This window comes from Aspergillus fijiensis, assembly GCF_003184825.1.
Source record: "Aspergillus fijiensis CBS 313.89 unplaced genomic scaffold BO72scaffold_17, whole genome shotgun sequence".
Taxonomy (NCBI): domain Eukaryota; kingdom Fungi; phylum Ascomycota; class Eurotiomycetes; order Eurotiales; family Aspergillaceae; genus Aspergillus; species Aspergillus fijiensis.
The window spans coordinates 241,247-265,830 of record NW_024468993.1 but is presented as its reverse complement, the minus strand read 5'-3'; the positions used below and the strand labels follow the sequence as shown (position 1 = coordinate 265,830).

The 24,584-nt window shown below is 51.9% G+C and overlaps 8 protein-coding genes and 4 non-coding genes across 12 annotated transcripts; 6 read left to right on the top strand and 6 right to left on the bottom strand.

Moving 5' to 3' along the window:
- Positions 1-278: 278 nt before the first annotated feature.
- On the top strand, positions 279-1,766 carry BO72DRAFT_426845 (uncharacterized protein; the record flags this gene model as incomplete). Its single annotated transcript, XM_040942963.1, has 1 exon — positions 279-1,766. One exon carries the CDS (start codon positions 279-281, stop codon positions 1,764-1,766), a length of 1,488 nt encoding a protein of 495 aa, XP_040802436.1.
- A 1,079-nt stretch (positions 1,767-2,845) lies between these two features.
- On the bottom strand, positions 2,846-4,296 carry BO72DRAFT_375377 (glycoside hydrolase family 16 protein; the record flags this gene model as incomplete). Its single annotated transcript, XM_040941174.1, has 3 exons — positions 2,846-3,727; positions 3,872-4,152; positions 4,206-4,296. 3 exons carry the CDS (start codon positions 4,294-4,296, stop codon positions 2,846-2,848), a joined length of 1,254 nt encoding a protein of 417 aa, XP_040802435.1.
- Positions 4,297-9,043: 4,747 nt separating this feature from the next.
- Positions 9,044-9,115, bottom strand: BO72DRAFT_t99. Its single transcript has one exon. It is a non-coding gene; the product is annotated as a tRNA-Gln (tRNA).
- A 463-nt stretch (positions 9,116-9,578) lies between these two features.
- BO72DRAFT_73571 (uncharacterized protein) lies at positions 9,579-9,979 on the bottom strand. The gene has a single exon (XM_040950661.1). The coding sequence runs from the start codon at positions 9,885-9,887 to the stop codon at positions 9,633-9,635; it is 255 nt and encodes an 84-aa protein (XP_040802434.1). The 5' UTR covers positions 9,888-9,979; the 3' UTR covers positions 9,579-9,632.
- A 779-nt stretch (positions 9,980-10,758) lies between these two features.
- Positions 10,759-10,830, top strand: BO72DRAFT_t108. Its single transcript has one exon. It is a non-coding gene; the product is annotated as a tRNA-Gln (tRNA).
- Positions 10,831-11,092: 262 nt separating this feature from the next.
- BO72DRAFT_447094 (HAD family hydrolase) lies at positions 11,093-12,150 on the top strand. The gene has a single exon (XM_040944450.1). The coding sequence runs from the start codon at positions 11,227-11,229 to the stop codon at positions 12,016-12,018; it is 792 nt and encodes a 263-aa protein (XP_040802433.1). The 5' UTR covers positions 11,093-11,226; the 3' UTR covers positions 12,019-12,150.
- Positions 12,151-12,464: 314 nt separating this feature from the next.
- BO72DRAFT_t98 lies at positions 12,465-12,536 on the bottom strand. Its single transcript has one exon. It is a non-coding gene; the product is annotated as a tRNA-Gln (tRNA).
- Positions 12,537-13,282: 746 nt separating this feature from the next.
- pbs2 (mitogen-activated protein kinase kinase PBS2) lies at positions 13,283-15,236 on the bottom strand (the record flags this gene model as incomplete). The annotated part of the gene is made up of 2 exons (XM_040941176.1): positions 13,283-13,678; positions 13,746-15,236. 2 exons carry the CDS (start codon positions 15,234-15,236, stop codon positions 13,283-13,285), a joined length of 1,887 nt encoding a protein of 628 aa, XP_040802432.1.
- A 1,408-nt stretch (positions 15,237-16,644) lies between these two features.
- On the top strand, positions 16,645-17,182 carry BO72DRAFT_73554 (uncharacterized protein). Its single transcript, XM_040950660.1, has one exon. It carries the CDS (start codon positions 16,721-16,723, stop codon positions 17,021-17,023), a length of 303 nt encoding a protein of 100 aa, XP_040802431.1. The 5' UTR covers positions 16,645-16,720; the 3' UTR covers positions 17,024-17,182.
- Positions 17,183-17,778: 596 nt separating this feature from the next.
- Positions 17,779-18,501, top strand: BO72DRAFT_73546 (uncharacterized protein). The gene has a single exon (XM_040950659.1). The coding sequence runs from the start codon at positions 17,917-17,919 to the stop codon at positions 18,295-18,297; it is 381 nt and encodes a 126-aa protein (XP_040802430.1). The 5' UTR covers positions 17,779-17,916; the 3' UTR covers positions 18,298-18,501.
- Positions 18,502-19,756: 1,255 nt separating this feature from the next.
- On the top strand, positions 19,757-22,144 carry BO72DRAFT_507222 (Auxin Efflux Carrier superfamily). The gene is made up of 4 exons (XM_040949252.1): positions 19,757-20,078; positions 20,145-20,311; positions 20,378-21,600; positions 21,663-22,144. Exons 1-4 carry the CDS (start codon positions 19,790-19,792, stop codon positions 21,727-21,729), a joined length of 1,746 nt encoding a protein of 581 aa, XP_040802429.1. The 5' UTR covers positions 19,757-19,789; the 3' UTR covers positions 21,730-22,144.
- Positions 22,145-23,269: 1,125 nt separating this feature from the next.
- On the bottom strand, positions 23,270-23,341 carry BO72DRAFT_t97. Its single transcript has one exon. It is a non-coding gene; the product is annotated as a tRNA-Gln (tRNA).
- Positions 23,342-24,584: the final 1,243 nt, after the last annotated feature.

Sequence of the window (24,584 nt, the reverse complement as noted above, 5' to 3'; positions counted from 1 at the left end):
ATCCTACGACTACTGCGGAAAGCTGCGAGACCAAAGGCCTGAGATAACCCTTGTTATTCACTGCATTTCTTCTGATATGCGCTAGCGCCTAGACGATACGAGATTTCAACCACTGACTTGAAGACCGTTGTTGTTGCTGGGGTTGAGTCAACAAAGTAACACTTAACTATCGCGTGCCTCCTTACGCCTCCTGCACTATTTGAGTTATCACAACCCTCTGGCCCATGGGAGGCTGCAGATCTGCCACGTTCTAGGCCCTGCTGCTCAGATCCATAACCATGTCCAAACACTCACGACCTCAGGATAGCTCCATCTTAGGAGAGTCATGGGTTATCGCGTCGGCACAGCTTGCGGAGGGGCCTTCAGCCAGCAACAACAAAAAGACAAACAACAACCATCAGACTGAGGCCTCCGATACAACACCGCGCCCGACCAAGAGCCACCATGAGAATCTGGCGGAATCGATATCCACCTCGTGCGAATCCATATCGGGACCAGATCTTATCATGCCGTCAATATACGAAACTCCCATCTGCGAGGGGTCCTGGATCGCACCGACTGCATCTCCTCAACGCGCTCTCCGACGCAGACACCAAGCCTCGTCCCCATCACCGACCAGAAACTCGACGCAGCGTTCTTCAGCCAAAGTGACGGAAAGCGCGCCGCCCACAGTCGCACAGCATCAAACCATCAATCGTCGCCCTTCCTTCACCCTCCCCAGCCGCGGGTTCATTCTACGCATATTGCTGAACGTGCTCCTCATCGCGGGCATCAGCCACCTGCTCATCCTCCCCGAAATCATCCAACAACACCAATCCCTCTGCTCTCTCCCGGCCCTGGCAACCCTCTACCCAACCAGCTGTATCCCTCTTTACCTCAAGCCAAACCACATCAACAACAACAGGCCAGCCTCGATATCAACCCAGACCCCGCTCGAGACCCTCCTCAACAACACCCTCCGAACCATGGCCCCGCACAGCACGACCCTCAAACACACCGAATCCAAACTACGCGACATCCACCAACTCCTCAAGAAACAGTACCCGGGAAGCAAGCACGAGCTGGACCTAGAATTCTCCGGCTGCCTCGAAGCCACCCGCACGGCCACCCGGCGGTTCGACTCATTGCACGCCGACCTCCGATCGGCAGTGGACAGCCTGATCGCCGCGCGGGGCAGCGGTAGCGGTAGCGGTCGCGGCTCGGCGGCGCCGGCGGCGGCGACGACCGCCAACACCTCACCGGACGCGCGTCTCTCCACCACGCAACTCACGCGCCGGGAACAATACGTCGATCAACTGACGTCGCGCATGCAAACTAAGGCCGACTCGTTGCTGGGGGACTTCGCCACCCTAGACGATCACTTGGAGTCCATTGCCGGTGTCGTCAAGCGGGAGACCAATCGACTGGCCCGAAGGGGAAATGATGATCACCATCTCCAGGGTCCAGGGTCGTCCTCGTCTTCGGGGCTCAAAGGCATGGTCGGCACATTGTTCGGGGGTGGTAGTGCGCGGTCGCAACCCCACACAAACAACAAGGATAATGAGGATAATGATAGCAATGACCACCACCACGATGGCGAAGATCATCACTCCCCCCAACCGCCCGCATCAAGCTCCCACCCCCACCAGCATCACAACTACCCGCAGCTCCCCACCCTCTTCCAAGAGGCAGCGACCCGCCATCAACCGGTCATGGACGTGATCAAGAAGCTATCGGACGGGTTACAACGCCTCCAAAACAAGAAAGGGGGGATGTTTCACTCTTGATGTGGGTTAATGATGGCGCGTGTGTATGTGAATCAGCCTTTTTTTTTGTTTCTCGCCAACGGCAACCGCAGTCAAGTAAGACATGTGTACGTCATACCACGGTCCTCATGAACCTGGCCTGCATTTTTGATATCACGATCGACATGAGGAAAACCGAGAAGAAAAATTCGCCCAACAAAGTAATACCTGATACGTCTTTCGCTAATCGCAACACACGCAATGATGATTACGATGCATCATCTACACGGGGAAATTCCACAAACGCACGCGATGTCGTAAACTCATACAGTAATCGCCATACCTTGACATCACTTTGTTTCAGAACTACACACATTTGATGCCCAGCGATGATCCATATCCATATGCATGCATAAGGCCAAGAGAATTAGGAACCCCCACATTTTCCAGGTCCATCAATCAATTGATCCAATTTACGAATACCCATGTACATGTACGTACCCATGTATGCTCCACTATCTAGATCGTACTCGTAGAACCAACCCTATTGCGGTAATCCCTCGATCTCGATAAGAGAATAGTATTACTATTACTAGCAAAAGGCTACCTTTCTCGCTGGAAAAGCACACACGCCAATAAGCAAGACAGACAGGGTAATCAGATGAGCAAATGAAAGCGCCCGGTAGAACGAAGCATGTTTGCCCAAGCAAAAAGCGAGAGAGTCACTTGGAGATGTGTGAAGAAAGTAGTTGGGGGTCAAGACCGAGAAGATAACGAGCTCTTGCCCTCCGTCCAAGACAAAGTCAGACACAAGAATGTCCCAGCTGTGTAATCTAGCTTCCAGTTCCCAATTGTCAAAAGAAACAATGTATAGAACCAAAATCAAAGAAAGCAAACAGTTCCGTGTATCCATGTCCTTCCTCTCCTGCTTTCGGTGTTGTTTCTCCAAGCAACCCAACTCAAGTTATGTACAAACCGTACAAGTACAGATCCAGATAAAAAGTGGTGTAAAGTTATGCAGCGAAGATGATTAAGCAAAAAGATAAAGGGTTGGGGGGGCTGATGACGTATGACTGTGTTCAAGGATGACACGCAAAATCAATTCCAGCGAGGAAATGATTTTACAAGCACAGCATAGCGGAGAAGACACCGAGAAGCATGGCGCCCACGGAAGTGGTGACGGTGGAGGCGGCACCGGTGAAGAGACCGCTGGCGGAGGCGGAGGCGGCGGCCGCAGCGGAAGAAGAAGCGGCGGCAGCGGAAGAGGAGGCGGCAGCACCACCAGCACCGCCAGCACCACCACCAACCACACCGGAGGAAGCAGCGGCAGCGGGGGTGGAAGCAGCAGCAGCCGAGACGAGAGCACCAACTCCGGCGCTGTTACCAATGACACCACCGGTAGCGCTAGCACTGACGGAAGCACCGGTGGAAGAACCAGTGGAAGAACCGGCGCCCGAGGTAGAGGAGGCAGAGGAACCAGCGGAGGAGGCAGAAGAGGCAGCGGCGGAGGTGGTGGAGGAAGAGGCAGGAGCAGAGGAGGAAGCGCCACCGGTGACGTCGCAACCGTCCTTGTTCACAACAATGCTGCTGTAGCTACCGGTCTTGTCGCCGTAGGTGTAGCTGCAGCCCGGGTTGTTGTTGGTGATCGAAACAGACTTGACGTACATGGTGAAGGGAGCCTGGCTGTAGTCGGTCTCACCACCAGCCCATTCGATGGTTCCAGGGGCGTTGTCGGAGTCACCACCGGCCCAGATACCGATTCTCAGGTTCATGGGGGTCTGGGGGAAGCGAGTGCCGCTGGAGGCGTCGTTGTATGCCAGAGTGCGAACCAGGTTACCATCAACGTACCAGTTCAGAGCAGTCTCGGTCCAGTCGACGGTGTAAGTGTGCCAGTTCTCCTGGGGAGAAGAGATTCCAACCCAGGTAGCGCGGTCATAGGTGGTAGTGTCACCCTTGCCGAAGTAGTTGGTCTCAATCTGGGTATTGTCACCGCCCAGAGCTTCCTACAAGCACCAGTGCTGTTAGTTTAGCAATTCATGCAGCATGAGGTTATGCCAATGCGAGTAGGCAGGCGTAGGAAAGATGAGGGGAGTCGATAAAAGGGTATCATAGTGTATGTAAGCACAGGATTGAAGAGGGAAGCTCACCCAGTCAACCTCGTCCAGGTCGTCCGACTCCAAGACAATACTGCTGACAATACCAGTACCGCTGGCAGCCTTCATGACAACCTCAGCTCTGCCGAAGAAGAAGTAGAAGTTGGTCTGGATGGTGGGAGCTTGGCCTCTCTGGTTGATAGTGAACGCAGCACCATTCTCATCGAAGGTGACGTTGTTAGCAGTGGCAGTCCATCCAGCGAAGGAAGATTCGCCCTGAGTGAAGTCGGAAGAGAAAGTGGAGGAGCTCAGGGCTGTATCAGCAGGGCAAGTCTCTGTTGCACAAGTTAGATGGGTAGATGAGAGCCGCGGAGACAAGGCAACTTACTGTCGAGGGGGTTGCAGTCGGTGTAGGTCTGCGCAGCGGCGAGAGGAAGCACTGCAGAGAGCGCAGCGGCGGCGGCGTATGTGAAATACATGATGATGGTTGTTGTGATCGGTAAGATCAAGGTCAACGAATGTGTGTGTTGTGGGGGGGTAAAGGGAAAGCGAAGGTGGAATGGCAACCAGCAGGCGCAAGGACGTTGTTGCTTGCTAAGTATGAAAACGAGAGAGATGTGGAAGAAACCCGTGGGCAAGAAGGAAGTTGGGCAGTGGGAGAGATCCAGACAGTTAAGTAGTAGTGAAGTAAGTAAGAAACGTCAAGATTACTTTGCTGGAGCGAGAGAGGAATTGGGCGGCGGTAATTATGATTTATGAGCAGCGAGTGACAGGAGGAGGACCCAGTCGGTGGCAGGAACCCCAAAGAAGGAAAGGTGAGTGGGAAAAGATTAAACTTCCGTTGTTACTACTTAGTATGTAGTAGTTAGTAGTGAATGATGGATGCTACTAACAGCAAGTGGGTTTCTTTCTTTTTTTGTTTTTTGGGTACTCGGTACACATACCGTCATAGAGGCGAAGGGGGAAAGATATTAATACCTGTTTGACTCAAGAATTACGCTTATGTCCGAGAATATGAAGGGAATGCCCTGGTGAACCAACGGAACCAAGGATGATAATTGGGGGTAAGTAAAAAGGCACTGCACAGGGTGGTGTTTCCCCTGGTTCGTCTCCTGGAGGAGTAGAATCCGTTAAGGGTTAAGTTACAGGTTAAGGGTTAAGGGCTGAAGGAAGGATGCGAGCAAGTCTGGGCAGGCACCGTCAAGTGAGCAAGTGAGAGACTGAGAGACTGAGAGGCAACTGCGTCAGTCAGTCACGGATCCGGATGGCGGGTGGGTGGTCAGACAATCTTGATTGCAGGAGGCAGAAGGGAAAGACAAGACAAGACAAGACAATAATAATCAATTCAAGTGATCGCAAGTGCAAAAGTGGAGTCAGACACTGAAGACGGCCCCAGCACAAGGCAGTGGAAGGGTTTTTGACTGGCGTCAGTTCGTTAACTTGCCCAAGGGCCAGAGGGTCAGTCAGATTGGGGCTTTATCCACTTGCCCTTTTGGAAGGGCCCGGGGAAAGCTCAGGGCTGCGAACAGTTTGCGCTTGCGCGTATACGAAGGTCCAACCAGATTCTCTCAAAGCTTGTGCCAGTGGTATGTGTCACCTTAGCCTACAAAGTATTGTAATTACCTGCTAGGTACCTAACTAGTAGTTCCAGAGTACGAGTCCTTCGAAAGGTCTCTCTTTCTCTCTCTCTCCCTCTACCGACCCCTTCGAGATGATATGGTCTCTCCTTGTTTGTTCCTCCCCTCCTTCCATGGGAGAGGTTCTAAAGGTTCAAGTCGCGGTGTCATTCGCCCTATTCTCCGATTCAATTTACCCTATTAGTCAATGGGATAACTAAAGTGGACTGTTTGGATTGATTAGTTAGGCAACGATACTCGCTATGACTTTTAGTGAGCCGGAGCCGAAGGGGCCAAGTCCTGAACCACACTCCCTTTTCGCCACGGTCGCTCCTATCGATGGCTCTACTGCAAACCCCCACGGAGATTAGGACTCGCTACTAGAGTACACTACAATCTGACCAACTGTTGGTGCCCTCTTCTGCGGATCGTGTCAGAGAACTGTCGCAGCACTGCTCGCTGGGATGCGATCGAGACCAATCCATGGGGACGGATGAGAGCCATGGATCGCCGCCCTTGGACTCATGGCTCTTCATTAGAACCGCAATACAAATGTCAGGCAATCCAATGCGACTGGTGGTCACATCAGAGGACAAAGTTTGCAACGATGGGTCACCAAATAATGCGCAAAAGATGCGGTGATGTCTAAAAAGGGCTGGTGGGCGAACTGACTCGGCCCTAAGCGACGCGCACCTCGGCTGAATGACCATTTTGCAGGTCAGAAGACAATCCATGTCTCACCCGGAGATTATTTTTGTTTTCTTCTTGACAGGCACGAGAAGAGGGCAAACTGATGTCGTATTGACGCGTGCGAAATCAAGGGTGAAAAAAGGGACGCCTTTTTTTTTCCCAACCCTGAACAACGAACGGGGGGGTAATCCACTTAGAGGGACTATCTCATATCAGTTGGTCCGCCATGACCATGTCTTAGATGAGCGTTACTATACGTACTACTGTTCTGCGCTGCATTCGGATAGACGCCCCGAGCAAGCAGTCCAGTTGATTAACCCGTTGGCGCGTTGCGGGAGATTAATGTAGCGTGCACAAAGTACGAGGTCATTAAACCATCATCCTGACTGGCTGTCATCAGCCTCAACCTGAGACAAACAGGGGGTTGGTGTAATCTACGAGCACCTTCCCCTGGACCTGCAACTGTCACTTTGGTCCCGCTGTCCGCGTTGGATTTCCGGCCCCTCCACGTGAATCCTGCAGAGTTGGCAGACAAACAACACGAGAGGTGGGAAAAAGAAAGAAGACCTGAGAAATAAGAACTGACCCCGCGCAGAATCGAACTCGGGCCCTTTAGGTGGCTGGGTGGCTGAGCGGCTGCCGTTGGTGCCTCAGAAAACAGGTGGCAGGCGGCTCAACGACCTCTCTTTCACATGACAACAATCAGTCAGCGGGTTGAAGATTCAAAGGTTGGGGAAGAAAGGCACTGAAAGCGGCCACGGTGCGGGATGCTGCGATCTTGTTGGGTGATCGGGCGCCACGTTGGCTGCTGATCACCCGATCCTCGTTTCCCCTCCTTTCCCCCTCTTCTTTCCTCCTGTTTTCACCATTGTCCTTGTAGTCCTCATCCTTCTCCTCTTTCATCCCTTCCTGACAAACCCAACTTATCCCCAGCCTCACAACATCAATCACAACACCAGCAACAAGAACAAGAAGAGGCAAGAAGCGCCGTCTTATCTGAACATGGTCCACAAGCACACTAAGTCGACTACTCGTCCTCGCTCCGCTGGCTCTCCGTCTTCCCCACTCGACCGCGATATGGACCGGAAAGTCTATATCCCTCTCTGCTTCTGCCTGGTCTCCTTTGCTGTGATGGTCTACATCAATTAGTCTGGAGGCTGGGGAAGCTCGACATCCCTGCAATATAATTATCAACAATAGCACGTCACCTCCTTTCAAGCCTAATGCAACACGGAAAGTCTAGACCTGTCAACACGATAACCATCCATCTACGCAAACCCCCATCGCACCAAATCTGCCTACATTGCAAAGATACATGGGGACCCAGCACAGTGGCACCCCGGCTACCTTTCGAACTTTTTTCACGCTTTGTTCTAAATCACCGCCGCCAGCATTCAACAGCTGGGTATCGGCCTTGGGAATGGAGTTCAACAGAGCATCCATATGACCACGATAAATAATGCCGTCTAAGCCTCTCATCATCTGGGGAATCCGGCAGCTCCGGGGCTTAGTAGGGGGACGGCAGGTTCCGTCTATGCGAGCAAGCCTTCCTGGTCCAGTTTCAACCTAGCGATGCACACGGCTGCGGTGATCACGCGATACCCCGCATTCCAGCCAGCTCGCAAGTTACAACTACACACTTACTACTGCAAAGTGACGTCTCGATATACGTCTACTGTCGACGCCACTATTGCTTGATTGTTTTCTTTTTCATTCTTTGTCTATTGATACCCGACTCGCTCACCATGCGACTCTATCCCCAACATTTCATATGTCTCACATCAGTCATGTCTTGGCTTATATATGATTGAAATATTCAACGTTGCCCAGCAATTCAATGACATCAACATTATCTCCTGGTTACAGTTTCACACCCAAGAAATGAACATGTTGAGCCCCCCCCCCCCGGGCAACCTTGGGACGCAACAAAAAAAAATAAGCTATTACCCAACCGAGACTCAACCGCCCGAGGCCATGTCGGGTACACTAGCCAAGGAACCGGTAACTAGAGAACGTTGTAGAACCATCAAGTTCTTGGTACCCAACAACGCCCGTTGATTAAGTCCCATGACCAACCCTGTAGTCCGGTCGTGGACACCGGTAATGCGGTCTTTTATTGATGGCTCCCTCGGAACTAAGCTACGAGTAAAACAATCCCGCACGTACGTAGTGGTTAACTGATACATAGCAAGCAAGCGTCCACGAACCCGCGGTTTGTCTACTCCGTATAGTGTACAGTACACCCACCTGCAGACAGACCAGACTAACCCGCCTCGGCTTGCCGCTGCTGCCTTAGTCGCCTTTTTTCTTTCTGTCTCCACCATGGATAAGACACCGTCCAAAAATAGCCGGGATAAGGTATCGGCCGCTCGGGATAGTCGAGGTGGTTTGTTGACTTCGTATACATAGATTGCTGGACTATGCCACTATGATTTTAGATTGTCTATTTGCAGCGAACACAGATTACAAGTCCGAGACTTTTGGGAGGTGTTGTCTGAGTTAAGTGGCTGTGTGCCGGACTCCTTGCCACGCGGGCTATACTTAGCCCTGGATGCGTGTATAAGTTACTAACTTCTACCGGGACCGGAAGCCGCGGGCTGCGGGCTGCGCTGACGGCGATATGCGACTATGTTTGTGCTCTCTAGTTGACGTTTCCATTTTGATGGCAGTCGGGATCATGGGATGCAGTTGGTGCGCAAGGGTGGTGTTGTTGATGCTAGTATGGTGATACCACGGGGCAAACATTGCATTGTGGTGATGTCGCAGTCGGCATAAGGTATCCATCCTGGGGGTGGTGGTACAGGAAGACGGTTTGAGATAATGCTATTGTCATGGGTTTCGGCTGGAACAGCGTGGGTGCAGTGTTACGCAAGCCGACCCAGAAACTGCAAATGGAAAAAAAAGAATTCGACATGCAAAAAGGTCGTGCCCGGGATCGAACCGGGATTACAGGAATCAGAATCCTGGGTGCTAACCATTACACTACACAACCTAGTAGTTGTTGTGGCTTGCAATCATGGTTATATGATCTTGATGAGTGAGCTCAAAGTACACAAAAGCCACGAGATGACTTCTGAACAACGAATCTATGACCTCATTTTACACTTCATACCCGATGACTGACGGATGTCAGCATTCTTCCTATCTTGGCGGGAATGCAGCATTCCTCATCGCTTGCCGGTTTTGCTGTCGCAGGCCGAATAGGGATACATATCCAGCGGTGATACTCGGCAGCGATGTCATCGGTGAACATGATACTACCCTGCTGCACAGTACATCCATGGCTGCCACCCGGATGGAATCCGGACGGGAACCTACCACCTGGCTAGACCCAGTGTCACCGAGTGCAGGAAACGTGTTTCAGACCGGAACGGCATGGCCGGCGTAACGTATCCCTGACGCTAATTTGACCATGGAACATAACGAGAAGTTGGCGGGTTGGGAGTCATCAGCCTGTAACCTAGAGCTGCACGGCTGCTGTAGGTATCAGGGGACATGAACCAGAAACACTAGCCCATGCGAATTCCCTCGAGTATAGAGCAGCTTGCTGCACAAGCCACCAGGCGGAAAACCCAAGGAACCGTGACCAACACACGGTCGACGCGAGACACACAGCCCTCGCAAGCATTAACAGGTACAGTACAAGCAGCACGAATAAAGCTATGGGTCACAAACACCCACGATAGAACCCTCGACCTAAGTGGTACAACACCCAAAGTCATCCACGCCACTCCGAATGCACCATTCGGCATGCAATAATCCATTGCTCATCGCCTGAGAGAGATCATCATACCAGTCGTCGCCCATCTCATGCAGCCGTAGTCAGCACCGTCGATCAGTGATCAGTCTACTTTCTACCGGGAGTAGAAGGCAACATGCACAACCAAGTCACACAGACACCAAATCCGCATCACTGTTCGAGACCCGATACCATGCGCGTATCGCCCCATGGCACACGGGGGGCCTCCTGGGAAGCCCAACACGTACGTCAGTAGGCAGGTTACATATACCAGGGAGCCCAGCAGTATGCCCCATGACTTCCACCATTCAACCATACCCGCGAGCCGTCGAGTGAACCAGCCCGGCAAGATCAACACCGAGCCATTTCAGACACGTCCCTCGAACCAACATCACCCATACTTGCGAAGCAAGGAACCCACAGAATAATATATCGCTAGAACAAGATAGTCAGCCTACCACATTGATACCGCGGTCCTCGCCTACCCAGTATACAAGGAAGCATGTCATGTCATCGAGCGACCAACAGGTCGCAGCCCGAGCCCTAGCTCTCAAGCGTTGGCCTCATCATCCACAGATAGCACAGCTGAATGTCAAGCCCCCAGTTATCCTCCCAGAAATCTAACACGATTTGGAGTGGAGAGTATCTATCGCGCGCTGGCAATTCTTCGATTGAGCGATATGGAGAAGCCACTGAGGGGGATGACTGACACAACTGAAAGCTGGCACCTGTAGGTGTTTTTCTCCGGGCCTATTAATGCTCAACCGGGCACACATAGCTTGTCTCGAATATTTTGCCATTTACTCCTGGTAGAGCGTCGAAGCTAATTTGCATTACAGAGCTTCAAGCCTTGCACCAGGTTATAGATACAAACATTGTGCCATTTTTCAACAATTGGTTGTGTAGTGTAATGGTTAGCACCCAGGATTCTGATTCCTGTAATCCCGGTTCGATCCCGGGCACGACCTTTTTGCACATTGAATCCCCAGCCTGGGACCGAACATCCTCCAAAACCAATTGGATCGATCTTTTTTTGCCCAATTGCCAGACACCCGGCCCGGCACTAGAACATGTCCTGCCAATCGAATCGAAGTTGCATCGTGATTGTGCGGGGGGGTTACTCATCGAATCCGGAGATCTTCCCGAGATATGCGGATAACGGCTGTAACAAGCAGAACTCTAAAAAAGAAAAAGTAAATTAACCTTTGACTCATACTCTTTCATACGTTTTCAAACTCACCTGTATCACATTAGACACTTATTCCCTTTCCCCAGAAAAAAACAATCCCAAAAAAGGTTCATAGCACAAACATATCGACCTCAACTATCCAACTCACAACACATCCCCCCCTCCCCCCACCAAAATGCCCTCAAAATACGACCTCATAATCCTCGACTTCGACGGCACGATCTTCGACTCCCACGAGGCCATCTACACCTCGATGCAACGCACCTTCCACCACTTCCTGCCCGACCACCCGCTCCCCACCACGCAGCTCACCGCCCTCATCGCCCAAGGCCACAGCCCCGAAGTCACCTTCCGCGCTCTCCAGGACCCAACCACCCTGGACACCTTCGACGAACCCACCTGGATCGCCACCTACCGCGCCCTCTACCGCCAACACGGCCAGCCGCTCACGCGACCCTACCGGGACGCCTACGCGCTCGTGCGCGCCCTCACGCAGACCCACCGCCTCCCCGTGGCCATCATCAGCAACAAAGCCGTGGGCGCCCTCACGGCCGCGCTGCACCGCCACGGCTTCCTGGAGTTCATCCCGGAGGCGCTGGTCCTCGGCGACGGGGTGTTCCCCGGGGGCAAGCGGAAGCCGGACCCCGCCGGGTTCGGGGAGGGGCTGGTGCCGCGGCTGCGCGAGTATTTCTCGGCCTCGGGCCAGACGGCGGAGTGGTTGGAGAGGGACGGCGGGGTCGATATGCGGCGGGTGCTGATGGTGGGCGATACGATTACCGATATCCGGTTCGCGAGGAATCTGGGGTGTCCGGTCTGTTGGTGTCGGTTTGGGCAGGGGGATCAGGCGGAGTGCGAGGCGGCGGGGCCGGAGGTGGTGATTGATGGGTTGGGGGAGTTTGTGGAGAAGGTTCTCGGGGGCGAGGGGCAGGGGAGGGGAGTGATGGGGTTGAGGGTGGCGGGGGTTTAGGAGGTGTATATATTTGGGCTTTTAGAGCTAGATTTCGAGGAGAGAGAAGGGGAGGGGGTTGTTTGATCTATGCCGAGTAGAGGAGCGGATGAGTTGATTGATATAGGTATGTATAGATATGGTTGTGTCGATTGATGGGGATCTACGCTTATAGAGCAGGCTGAATCAAGGATGATATCCCCGCCGGTGTTGTGGCCCTGCTTGTTTGCGCTGCTTCTGAAATATGTCTATGTTGTCTGATCCTCTGGTGTGATTCATGATGACACCAGGACCCAACGGGCAGTCCACGGATGGACTCGCACCATCTCGAACCTTAAAAATGGCTCACTTCCAGGACACAAGAGGATTTTTCTTCGAGAGAAAAAAAAGAGGGAAGTAGAAAGAAAGGGAGAAAAAAAGAAGACCCAACACTCATCTTTTGATATTGCAGAGGGAAGAGGTCAAAAAGGTCGTGCCCGGGATCGAACCGGGATTACAGGAATCAGAATCCTGGGTGCTAACCATTACACTACACAACCTTGGCTGTTGGGAAGCCTTTTAGAATATTATAATAAACCAAAAGAAAAATGTAAGCGATGTAAAATCTCAGTTTTGGGCTATGTAAAGATTCTTGAATCCCTGGAGGTTCTTTGGTTGTTGTAACTAGCGAGGTTCTCCGCGTGTAAACAAGAGATGAAGACTCTGGATCATGTGGGCTGGATTACACAGGAACGCTGACGCAAAACCACCTCAACAGAGTCGTGCGAGTCGCCAACTTATTCTCATTTGTTACCGTCCCACGGCATGGGTCAGTACCTAGCTACTTTGAGCGAGCAGCGAGACCACAGCCTCGCGGAAGCATTCAAAGCGGAGAGAAACAACTCCTGTAGCAAGCCACGAATAGTATTTCATTTATCTCGACACGGCCGTGCTTGTGCTTGTACATCGTGGAGAATCTAGCTAACATATTACGTCTGTACATTCGTTATACATCAATGCCTAAAAGCCAGCATAAAACAGCATCCGAAGTAACACATATCCCGCTCTTCCACGAGAATAGATGACAGGGCCAGAGCCTTCGAGTACACCAATGGCCCAAGGGTGAAAAGGAAGGGAAGTGTATGCTCTGATGGAGGTAACAGCCCCGGCTGAACGGCGCCAGCGCCAGCAGTGTCACCCGTTCGTGTCGACCCATCAAGTGACAGGTCTAGATTGACGAAGGTGATTGAGCAGCCAAGAAGCGATGGTATCAGTTGATCGGTGACAGGAGAAAAACGGCAACCCATCAACGCTGATTGTACATCGCGGACGGATCATCCAACAAGGGGCTTCCCGGAACTGCATCGAGAGCCACTGCGTGAAGTGCCGGCTTATCTGCTTCAAGGAGAAGCCCCTTTTCACGACGCTCTAGCCTTTCCTTCACCCATTCTGCCACTTCTGGGTCCTCAGTCGAAGGCGAACCCCCGGATCCAGAACCATTGACTATCGGCGTGACCTCTTCATTCGCTCCGTCCGATTCGCCCGGGGGTTGCATGAGCGAGGATAGCCAGGGGTGTCGAAGAAGCATGTTATAAGAGGGGCGGTTATTCGGATTCTTATCCAAGCAGGCGCGGACAAAGGCGTGCGCTTCTTCCGAGTATCCGGTTTCGGGAAGGGTGGGAGCATCTCCATGGACAATCGCCTGAAGATCACATGTTAGAACCGCAAGAACCCCGAAGAACACTAGGTAGGATGTTACGAGTACTCACGTGTAGTTGACTGAAGATGTTGTTGAAGGTCTCTGGCGGGTAAGGGTAGCGGCCGATGGCACATTCAATGATGGATAGACCCAAGCTCCACACATCGCTCTGAACACTGTAAGTTCCACCCCCACTAGAACCAGACTGTTGGACGCCACCACCAGCGATACGCTCGGGCGCCATATAACTCTGGCATCCAATATTCGTCTTGGCAATACTGGCGACAAGGTTACCGCTCACGCCGAAGTCACAAATCTTGATCTGTCCACGCGAATTGATCAGGATATTCGTGGGCTTGACATCGCGATGAATGATGTTGTGGTCTTCCTTGAGCGTTCTCAAACCCATGACTGTGGACAATGCGACCTTCCGAAGGATATTCTCCGGGATACCCTCCTTATAGATCTTGTCGATTGAGCCACCATCCATGTACTCAACGCAGATATATACTGCTCCTTCCTGGAAAAAGGCGCCGTAGAAGTCAATGATGAACGGCGAGACACACCGATGCAGAATGTCCAACTCCATAATGATTTGCGCGAATTTGCTTTCGTCTAGCTCTAGACGGATTTCTTTCATCGCCATGACAACCCCAGAGAGCGAATCCTGCGAATTCGCTGCCCCGTTTTGCTCCGTTGGGCGACTGACAATTCCTCGCAACCCCATGCCGGGCTTGCGCATGTGCGGCCGACTATGTCGAACCTTATAAACAGTACCATAGTTACCCTTGCCCAGTTCATCCAAGCGGTCGACCTCGTCTAATGATATGCTGAAACTTTGGCCCGAGGAAAATTCGATTCCACCGCCGTGAAGGATTGCTTTGTTCTTGAAATTGAGCGTTCCCGCTTTCGTGTCGATGAACTCAGAGTACCTGCTGAACGCTGTCTCCTGCTTTCCAGATTCACCGTTGGACTGTCCGTCTGGGGCAGGGCTCTTCGAGCCAGTTGCATCAGAGAGCTTGAGGCCGGGCTTCATTCGTTTTGCTGCCAGGCCACCGGGTTTCGGCGAGTTTGTAGGCGAACCATGAGGGACAGAGGGAGATGAAACCCAATTCTTGGTGGCCGGCCGGACCGCCCCAGGAGGCAAGCGGCCCGCGAAAGCACCACCAAGGGATCCGTTCGCGGCGGAAGGCGGAGATGAAACGGGGCTAGCGCTAGAGGTGGGTGGTGAAGAGACTTTAGGCACGAAGTTAGTTGTATTAGCATGTGTCAGACTCGGCGGCGCTCCTTGTCGAGATAAGGAGAATGCCTTCATTTTGGCCAGAATGTCCTGATTCAATCCTCCCGGCTGTGCGCCACTCATCGAAGCTTGGGGACGAGGGACGGTGCCGACTCCTCGTCGAGCTGCATTGATCTGACCCAGGTGCGTCGAGGAGGGATTGATTGTAGGCTTATCCATAGTAGGTCGCAAGGATGGTACGGAAGCGTATGACTGCGTAGTGGCCAGAGACGGAGAGAGATCGTCGTCCGTAGTGTCGGACCTATTATCAATGTCTGACATGGCGGGCTTTGCAGTCGAGATCTCAGCTAGGGGCTCTCGTTCAGTGTCCATGAGAGATGATCGGTGTACGAGGAATGCGTGCTGTGAGATCCAGAGGCGCGCAATTGGCTAGCTGAAGGCCGGTAGCCAACACCGTGAGATCGCGGACTCGGGAGAGTCGGGGTATCTTGGATTGAACGGGAGGGCGGGGGAGGCAAAGTCGGAACGACTGGGAAATAAGGTGTCGAAGTCAATTGCGACTTGGATTGGTCTCGATCGTTTTCAAAAGTGTAGTGTATTTTTTTTCTTGCAGCGGGTGTGCAGAAGCGAGCTACCGAAGCGGATCTGAATGCAAGAAAACAAGGCAGGATTTCGTCGACGCGGGGCACACCTCAGGCCATTCCCGAGGGAGAATCGTCTGTATCAATCCGGTAAGAGCAGACGGCAGGCAGAGCCCCGGATAGAGACGACTCGTAGTGGGGGAAGAAGAAAGTCCCAATCTTAAGAAGAGAAATTGTAAAGTGCAGAAAAGGGAAGGGGCCAAGAGAGACCGAGACTAGAGGAAGAGGTGAAGTTGGAAAGAAAGGGAGGAAGTTGAGCACGTTTGTTGGCTGGTGGTGGGGTGAACTGAGGGGCGCTGGAGTCGAGAATCAAGGACAAGGCACAGACGGTGGAGAGGAAAGAGGGGGGGGGAGAGGAGGGGAGCGAAAGTGATCGAGATTCCGAGTCTGAAGGGTGAAAGCGAAAGAGGTGAGGAAGAGGAAGAGGAAGAGTGAAGAGGGAATTAGAAAGAAAGGGAAGATGGTGGATGGTGGATGGAGACGAACGGAGATGGGGAACCAGAGCAGGCAAGAGGAGCAAGAACTGGAACTGGTCATGAGCTAATGAACCATTAATATAATACCTTAGCCCCTCGTCCGCCCGCCGCCGCCGCCGCTGTCGTAGTGGAACTGGAGGTATCGGATATGATAGCAACAATAATTATAATAATAAACCACGCAATTATTTAAAGCAAAGCAGGCAGCCGCCCACGAAGTCAAAATGAAATAACCAGAAAAGCAATCAAGCAATCAAGCAATCAAGCAACAACAACTAATTCAGCAAGAAGCAAACGACGAGGTTAGGTCAGGACGGAAGCTGAATCTTAATATGGATGGATTAGTTATTAGTTATGGTATGGTAGCGATAGTTAAGTTAGTTGTTAGTTATCAATGAATAGGCATTGATACTTGATGATCAGCCATAACGTACCCTAATTAATTATACGTAAAAAAAGACAAAAGAAAAACCATAATATTAAAATCACGACTAATAATGGAAGACATACATATGTACATACATGTTCACAACACTGTAAATCGACGCAAAACTGGATTCCCTCCCTGTTTGTTCATCTTGTGATGAAAAGCGCCTCAGGCTTCCCTCGTCCCGTCCGACCGCCAATTACACGTGCCCCTCAGGCACATTTCACTTTAATCGACTGCTACTAGCCTAGATTGAGTGAAATGCCTTGCTTCAAGTCCCTTTCATCATTGTCACTGACACCACCATCACTACTACTACCACCACCACCACCATCATCATCATCATCCATCATCCATCATCACCTCTTACCACCCCTTCTCTTCTTTAAAAACAATTATCTTTCAATGCTCATTGTACACCTCCACTCGATTCAAAATGCTGCTGCTCTTTCCACCTTACCTCTCGCTCCAAACTCTCCGCGTATCTCCCCCTCCCCCGCCACCCCCCACACCGAACTCTGGCCGCACGCAGGTATGAGTATCTATGGTCCTGCCTGCACTTAGGGCGATCCAAAAAGAAAGTCATTTCTGCCTGAAAATTGCCACCCCTCATCGACCGATGGATCACCGTTTTGTCGACATCGGAAATAGATAGACTGGGTGGTGATTTGCGATGATACTGAGTATGATAGTCACTACCTCAGGGACATCAAAGTAAAAAGCCGTCCGGTGGATCGGCGGATGTGGTGCCCTACCTACCGGACTCGCTGCCGAGGCGCAAAGCCTGAAAAAGTCGCTGTTGGCGATGGTCACTGATGGATGGAACCGCTCGATTGCCAATCAGTGTAACCTGGTCCCGGAGAACCAACGGACGAGGTCGCGCTACGAAACGACTACCGTACTGCTCCTTTTCCCCCCTCTAACTGACAATTTCCCTGCTTTGGCGAGGTAAGAGCACTGAGCCCGATGCCGTTGCTCCCCGCTGCTGCAATCACTGGGGACCAATAGAAGGGGCACGATAGAAAGGCTAGTTCCGAATCGTGATACCAGGGCGAGGGATGACATCCAACGGGGGGGGCCGACATCATCGGTGGGTGCCAAGCACCCTATAAGATCCTCGTCCCAACTACCGGGTCTGCCTTGGAGGCCGCGTGGTCCGTCCATTCTGTCAGAGACAAATTGGATTCCAGTGGGAACGCGGCCATAGACTACTCATACCCAAAATAACTGTCAGGATTAGGAGATTCGGCCATCACAGTCAATCATCAAACCTAACTACGAGTATAACCTACTCGGCTTGCCTTACTTGAGTAGTAGTCATCAACACTAACTTACTAGATTCCCCAGTCTTGGCTATCAACCCGCCTGGTGGCTGTGGTTGGCCTAAGGATCAAGCCACCCAGCCCCCATGATCATACTCTAGTGTATTTATCTCTTGTAATCCTGGTACTTTCAGGATGGCATGTCCGATGGCGGTTTCTGATCGATCACCAGTTCAGTTCTCAATGCGACAGAGCAGAAAAGACCGGGCAGTTGGCCATCCCTGCATCTTCACAGCAGCCCAATTCGGAAGGCTACCAGTCCATTGCCAGCGGGTAACACTGGGCCTGCCCCTGCCCCGAGGTGCCAAACGGACCCTGCTAGGGCTGCTGGGGTTGGTCTGGCGGCCGCCCTATAGCAGCAGCTGCTATGACTACGTATCGTTTGCAGTCCACCGAGACATCGGGGAAGCTGCTGCGGAAGTATTCCCATCCCCTCTTCTAAGGTTTTTTTTTCCCTTTTTTTTTCTTTTCTTGCACATCATACTACATTCTCCCATGCAAAGGAAGGTGCGGTAGCAGACAGTGTCAAAAGTACGAAATAAAGAACAGGATATCCTGAACTACTGTAGAGTTTACGCAGGTTCGTTTAATGACCGACGGCTGATGCAGCAACTAGCGAGGACGATCGTCGGGACGGAGTGTCACTTGGAGCAATTGAACGATGGGTGGGAATACGCATAAGACCACAGCCGATAAACATGCAGTGATCTATCTAACTATCTACTACTCTGTACCTATCTGCAATAATCTCTGAGGCCTTGAGACAACCCACTATTACCTTTGGGGTTTCACATGGAAGGGTCGGATTCTGATCGGGTGATGTTGCCGTGCGTCAAATTGCCTGTCATTGGCTGCTGATCATGACATAACCACGGCGGGGGGAGGGTTTCATCATCATGATACTATCAATCTTTTCCCTCGCATTCCGTAACTATCAACTGCACTGCACGGCACTATGTACATACTGTACTATACATCTGGAGTTCAGTGAGCGAGTCAGACCGAATATTGGCAGTGTAGCCAAGGGACACGTTTCACCCACCCTTGCTGGTGGCTATTCCTCTGTCTTTGTCCGCCAAGGGTGGTGGCTATGACTTCACCCTCCATGGTTCCGTATCACCCTGCCAAGCAACCCTGTTGGATCGCCTGTTGGAGGGAGGGATGGGTAGGAGGCTGTCAAGAAAAGAAAACATCCGAGAATTAAGTGAGCAAGTACGGAGTACTAGTGCTTGTATGAGTATAAAACATGGGTCACAGAGGTTATCGACCAGACACAAGTGCAGTGCTTCACTATTCGTCGGAATCTAGGTACTAGGTAGTCTACTAAACGGAGTAGTTCACCAGTCTACTCAGTACTAGAGCTGGAAACCAGGCTGCCTTGGCACGGCTGGGCGCGATGGACCGCGCCCCCCTTGACTCCGCCTATCGGAGGCCACCGTACGCCCTGGCGTTACCCGAAACCAGCTACGGCTGGTTCCTTCAAGGGTTTGTTCATTCTTCATTCGACCTATGCGGCTATTGTGTAAGATTCGGGGGGTGCTGAGTAGGTGCTGCAATGGGATTACTCTCATATACTAACTAACCTATTGTATATCAACATAAGTACTCCGTACTAATGGTTGAGGACTGAAGTACTGAGTACCTGGACTAACTGTATCTTAACATTGTACGGAGTACTCCTACTATTGGATCAGATCAGCGGAGATCATTCTTGACACCGAGCAACACTGCCTGCAGGGCGAGAAAAACGCTCTAAACCCAAAGCAGCTCCAACCTTAATTGACCTCTCATTCGTCCACCGCCTTCTCCGTTATCTCAAAGAATCTCATCATCGACCAGTCTGGTCCGCGTCATCGCCCTCACTTACCATTGGAACACACCCTACTCTTCCCCCCTCCTCTCTCTCTCGATCTCAAGTCTACCATCTCCCTTTCATACCTTCACTTTCTGCGTTACAGTCAAAACCCGTCTCACCCTATCGCCCATCCGCCCGCCCGCCCGCCCGTCGATGGCCATTTTTACCTCTCCCAGGTCCCTCCAGAATGCTCACTCGCCTCTATCGCCTCAAATCATAACCCAGTCCCAACCGGGACTGGGCTCCGTCATTTTCCCAAGTGGCGCTCCCCATTCAAATCACCCATCCTTCTTCCACCTCGTGCTGCTCGTCTTCGAAGCTGTCCTCGAGGTAGTCTGTGTCAGTCTCCCGGGATACTTCGCTGCCAAGCAGGGTCTGTTCGATGCCGATGCTCAGAAATTGGTCGCAAACCTAAATGTTACGCTGTTTACACCGTGTCTGAGTATGTCGAAAAACATAACACACTGTCCAAGCACCTTGGGTTTTTGCTGACTGTGCTTGTCTGTAGTCTTCACAAAGCTCGGATCTCAGCTCACAGCTGAAAAGCTGACCGACCTCGCCATCATCCCTGCCATCTTCGTTGTTCAAACAATCGTGTCGTACTCGTGTGCTTTCGTCGTCTCACGATGCTTGCGGCTCAAGAAACGACCGTCCAACTTTGTTGCGGCTATGGCGGTAAGTGCCAAAGATGACCTGGACGAAGCTTCATTTTCCGTGTGTTGACAATCCCGATTGCTGCAGGTCTTCGGAAACTCTAACTCGCTTCCTATTTCTCTTGTCATGTCCCTCTCGCAGACCCTGCAGGGCCTCCACTGGGATCGTATACCAAACGACAACGATGATGAAGTGGCGGCGCGTGGTATCCTTTACCTTTTGATTTTCCAGCAGTTGGGCCAACTTGTGCGCTGGAGCTGGGGCTACCACGTCTTGCTTGCTCCCAAAGAACGGTACTTGGAAGAAGGCGAACGGGAGCAGGGCGCCAACCTTATCGGACAGGGCCAGGAACGATACACAGACAACCCTGAACAGATTGATCCCGATGAACCTCTAGTGAGGACTCGCGAGTCGGACGATGTGACGGAGTCCTCGGGAAGCGTCGACGACGATGCATTCACTTCCGGGCAGGAGACGCCCGTGAGCGTGCGGGACTACCCCTACACGAAGCTGCCGTCTCATGGCGCCGGTGAACACGAATCCATCGACCCGACCGTACTTGGACCCCCTCCCCAGGGGCCGTTCCTCCCCCGCCAGAGCACTACCGGCGACATCATGTGTTTCCCGAATGTGGAGGTGGCAGCTCAGGCCGAAGAAAACCAGCCCGGAGTCATCCCACGCATCAAGAGGTCGGCCAACCGGGTTCGTGGTAAGATTGCAGGCGTCTGGAACAAGGCCACCGGCACAGTTTTCCGACGACTGCCTGTGGGTGTGCAAAAGACGCTGAAGGTTGGTTCCAACGGTGCCCGGAAATTTGCCCACGGACTCTGGGACTTCATGAACCCACCCCTGTGGGCTATGCTCATCTCGATCGTAGTGGCGTCCGTTCCCTCGCTGCAAAGCCTGTTCTTCGATGAGGGAACCTTCGTCCGCAATTCAGTGACGCGAGCTATCAGCCAGAACGGCCAAGTTGCCGTACCATTAATCTTAGTGGTGTTGGGTGCGAATCTCGAGCGTAACACGTTGCCCAAGGAGGCTCTCGAAGACGTCGATCATCCGAGGGAGGAGAAGAAGCTGATCATCGCTTCATTGGTGGCGCGTATGGTGCTGCCCACGCTCATCATGGCACCCATCCTCGCGCTGCTGGCCAAGTACGTGCCGGTTAGCATTCTGGACGACCCGATCTTCATCATCGTCTGCTTCCTGCTCACGGGCGCCCCATCGGCCCTGCAACTGGCACAAATCTGTCAGATAAACAACGTCTATGTCAGCGCCATGTCGAAACTGTTATTCCAGAGTTATGTGGTGTGGTACGTACCAGCGTCTTTGGCCTTCAAGCAACCAGAATTGATGACTGACCGTGAACCTGCAGGATCCTACCCTCCACTCTTTTCCTTGTAATGTGTGCCTTGGAGGTTGTCGAGTGGGCTTCTGCTTGATCTTCAGATGTTCCTATTTCTTCTTCTCTATCTTATCTTCTTTTCTCCTTGTTTTCTCGCTCGGGAGGGGCCATTGCATTATTTGCTGTCCAACTACATCATTAATCACTGGGGGCTCTGCGGCGTTGGTTTGATTCAAGCACATGGGTCATGAACATGTTGCGTTGCGTTCCGTTTTGCCCTTTTCTGTGTTAATATTCCCCTCAAGTCTCGTCGTTCTTGCGTTGTTTCTGTCAGTAGTAGCCAACAATTACTCGGGGGTGGAAGGGAAGAATACCCAGATTGAATCCACCAACTCGGATATGATCTGGAATTGAGCTATTCAAAAGTCAAGTCATCGGGCCCTGGCTTTCTTGCGAGAATCGAGAAAAAAAGAGGGGCAAGCAAAAAGCCCCAGCATTTCCCAGCCCAGACGAACCTCAACCATGGGATTCTGCTCGTGCAAACTGTATCTAAAGTATTGTTAGTGTCGGAAGGTGGGGACAATCCAGCTCGAGTCCTGGGTCTCTATAATGTGGTTTCAGTACTCGGTACGGAGTACGGAGACTCCGTTTCTTTGTTGCGGGCACAGTGAGCAAGCCCCTCTATACTCGATCCAGATCGAGACAGTCGACCATCGATATAAACACAGAGACCCCACCAACATCCGAGAAAAACCATCTCCCGTAGGGCACGAGGAACACACTCAACTAGAGCGACAGGAGGAGGATAAGCAAGAAGCAGAGGAGAGAAAGTCTATAGGTGTGTGTACGGAGTATGTCTTATGTCTTTGTACAATATGCACTGTACTTCCCCTCCCCGGGGATTAGCTTCAACCCCCTCCCCAATCCCCCTTTCCGGGGGTGTCGCGTGCCCGGATGCAGGCCGCTTGTGAGGAGGTGGTGTCATGCGCGGCCTGCCTTGTTCGGCTTGGGCTGACCCCTCCTCTTTGGATCTGACTCCATGGCTAGGTTGGTATGAGGGATTTTGGGTGGGTGATGTAGACGCATGAATGAACTGGGTGCGTGGGTGCCATCATCGCGCGGTACAATATGCGGCGGGTGGTATGCGGTATGTGGTACAGTATTGATGAAGTATATATACGCGGTTGATCGGCGATTGTGGCCTCCCACCCCCCCCCCCCCCCCTTCCTTCATCTCCCACACTACAGAGTAACTGATTAGGAGGTCTGTGCCGATGTACCCAGTACTATAAAGTAACTACTCCGGTCGGGTTTGAATGACTACTGGTTGTCAAATTGCCTGGTGATGTTTGACGGGTCGGTGAGGAAGAGTTGGATACTTTACTATGAGAGATTCGCTTAGGTGACGGTTGGGATTTCGGGGCCTTGTTTCGAGGTTGTGCGATTGGACATTGTATGATCTTCGTGATCAAGATGGGGGTTTTATCGAAGTAATAACCGTTTCTAGATTCAGGACTTCCAAGGGAAATTAAGGAAGGAAGGAAGGAAGGAAGGAAGGAAGGAAGGAAGGAAGGAAGGAAGGAAGAAAGAAAGAAAGAAAGAAAGAAAGAAAGAAAGAAAGAAAGAAGAAGCCAAAAAAGGTCGTGCCCGGGATCGAACCGGGATTACAGGAATCAGAATCCTGGGTGCTAACCATTACACTACACAACCTATTTTATTGAGGGGCTGGTCATTCTTACGCAATATGGAGAGTCACGTGTAGCTAGTCTACTAATACAGCTTTAGACTGGCGATTATGACAGGATGGGGGGATTGATTTGTGGTAAAAATAACTCTAGCTTCGAGATCCGCACTTCCCAAGACAGATAGTTCCTAGGTTGCATCCGACTCGAAAAGCAAACAGTTTCTATCAATACTGTTATGTATTTGGATCGTATGAGAAGTTTTTTGCCCCCTTAAAGCTGGGACAGCATCAAGGAGGGCATGAGGAATCTTGCAGAGAAGTTGAATGAACTGATGACAGTATCCAAACAAGACTGCGTCAAGTACTTCATGCACACAATGTCCACGGGGGAAGGGAAGGAAGCTTGCCCGATGACTTCACACGATTCGACACACTGGCATCGCCCTAAATCCATAAGCAGACTATCGACCGGTGTCCTTGACCATAGCTCTGAAGAAGTCTCGTTAGAAAACGTGACAGAGGAGCTTCGGACCAAGTACGTACGTAGAGCACGCCTCTTATGTACATTAATGTATAGTAAACCTGTGCGCCCGACCACGTCATTCACCCCGTCAACCAAGTGCAGTACTCAGGTTGAGAAGCTAGGCTACGCACCGAGCAACGCAGGCTACGATGCGCGCCAGAGTGAGCCCAGCGCGCTCCAACGACAATATGTGGCCGTGTGAAGTTTGTCCATGAGTCGAAGAGAAGAGAGGCATCACCTCAACACGATCTGTTGAATGCAAGGATACTTCCTCAAGGACGGAACGGGATCTTGAGGTATATACAAGGCTTGTGGTCGTGGCGAGCAGGTAGCCGCTCGGGTGCTCGTGAGCTAGGAGCTTTGAAGAGGAGAGAATGCGAGAGTGTGCTATCGCCAGGGTTAGTCTAAAGTCATGCTGCAGTCAAATGCTTGTCCCTCAAATAGATCCCAAGTTCGGTCAACAGGCACATGAACCACTACCGAATCACCGAAGCGACGAGCTGGTAACTATACGTAGAACCAGCATATTCAACCCAGAGATGGGTGCGAGTGAACTGCATGTCTGGCATTCACTATACTGCATCGGACCAGGCGACGATAAACGACGAGATCGCATTCAGCACTCGACTCGACGCGAAGGTCATGGTTCTACTGGGTCGATCGCCCGGCCCGTCCGTCACCCCACCCAGCCGAAGTGGTGTGGATCCATGATAGCAAAATCTTGCCGATGATGCCTTGTACTTTTC

Coding starts and splice junctions, on each gene's coding strand:
- BO72DRAFT_73554 (XM_040950660.1), top strand. CDS start 16,721: ATGCCTTGCTTCAAGTCCCTTTCATCATTGTCACTGACACCACCATCA.
- BO72DRAFT_73571 (XM_040950661.1), bottom strand. CDS start 9,887: ATGGATTATTGCATGCCGAATGGTGCATTCGGAGTGGCGTGGATGACT.
- BO72DRAFT_73546 (XM_040950659.1), top strand. CDS start 17,917: ATGGCATGTCCGATGGCGGTTTCTGATCGATCACCAGTTCAGTTCTCA.
- BO72DRAFT_507222 (XM_040949252.1), top strand. CDS start 19,790: ATGGCCATTTTTACCTCTCCCAGGTCCCTCCAGAATGCTCACTCGCCT. Junction 20,312..20,377: donor ACTTTGTTGCGGCTATGGCG/GTAAGTGCCAAA, acceptor CGATTGCTGCAG/GTCTTCGGAAACTCTAACTC. Junction 21,601..21,662: donor TTCCAGAGTTATGTGGTGTG/GTACGTACCAGC, acceptor GTGAACCTGCAG/GATCCTACCCTCCACTCTTT.
- BO72DRAFT_447094 (XM_040944450.1), top strand. CDS start 11,227: ATGCCCTCAAAATACGACCTCATAATCCTCGACTTCGACGGCACGATC.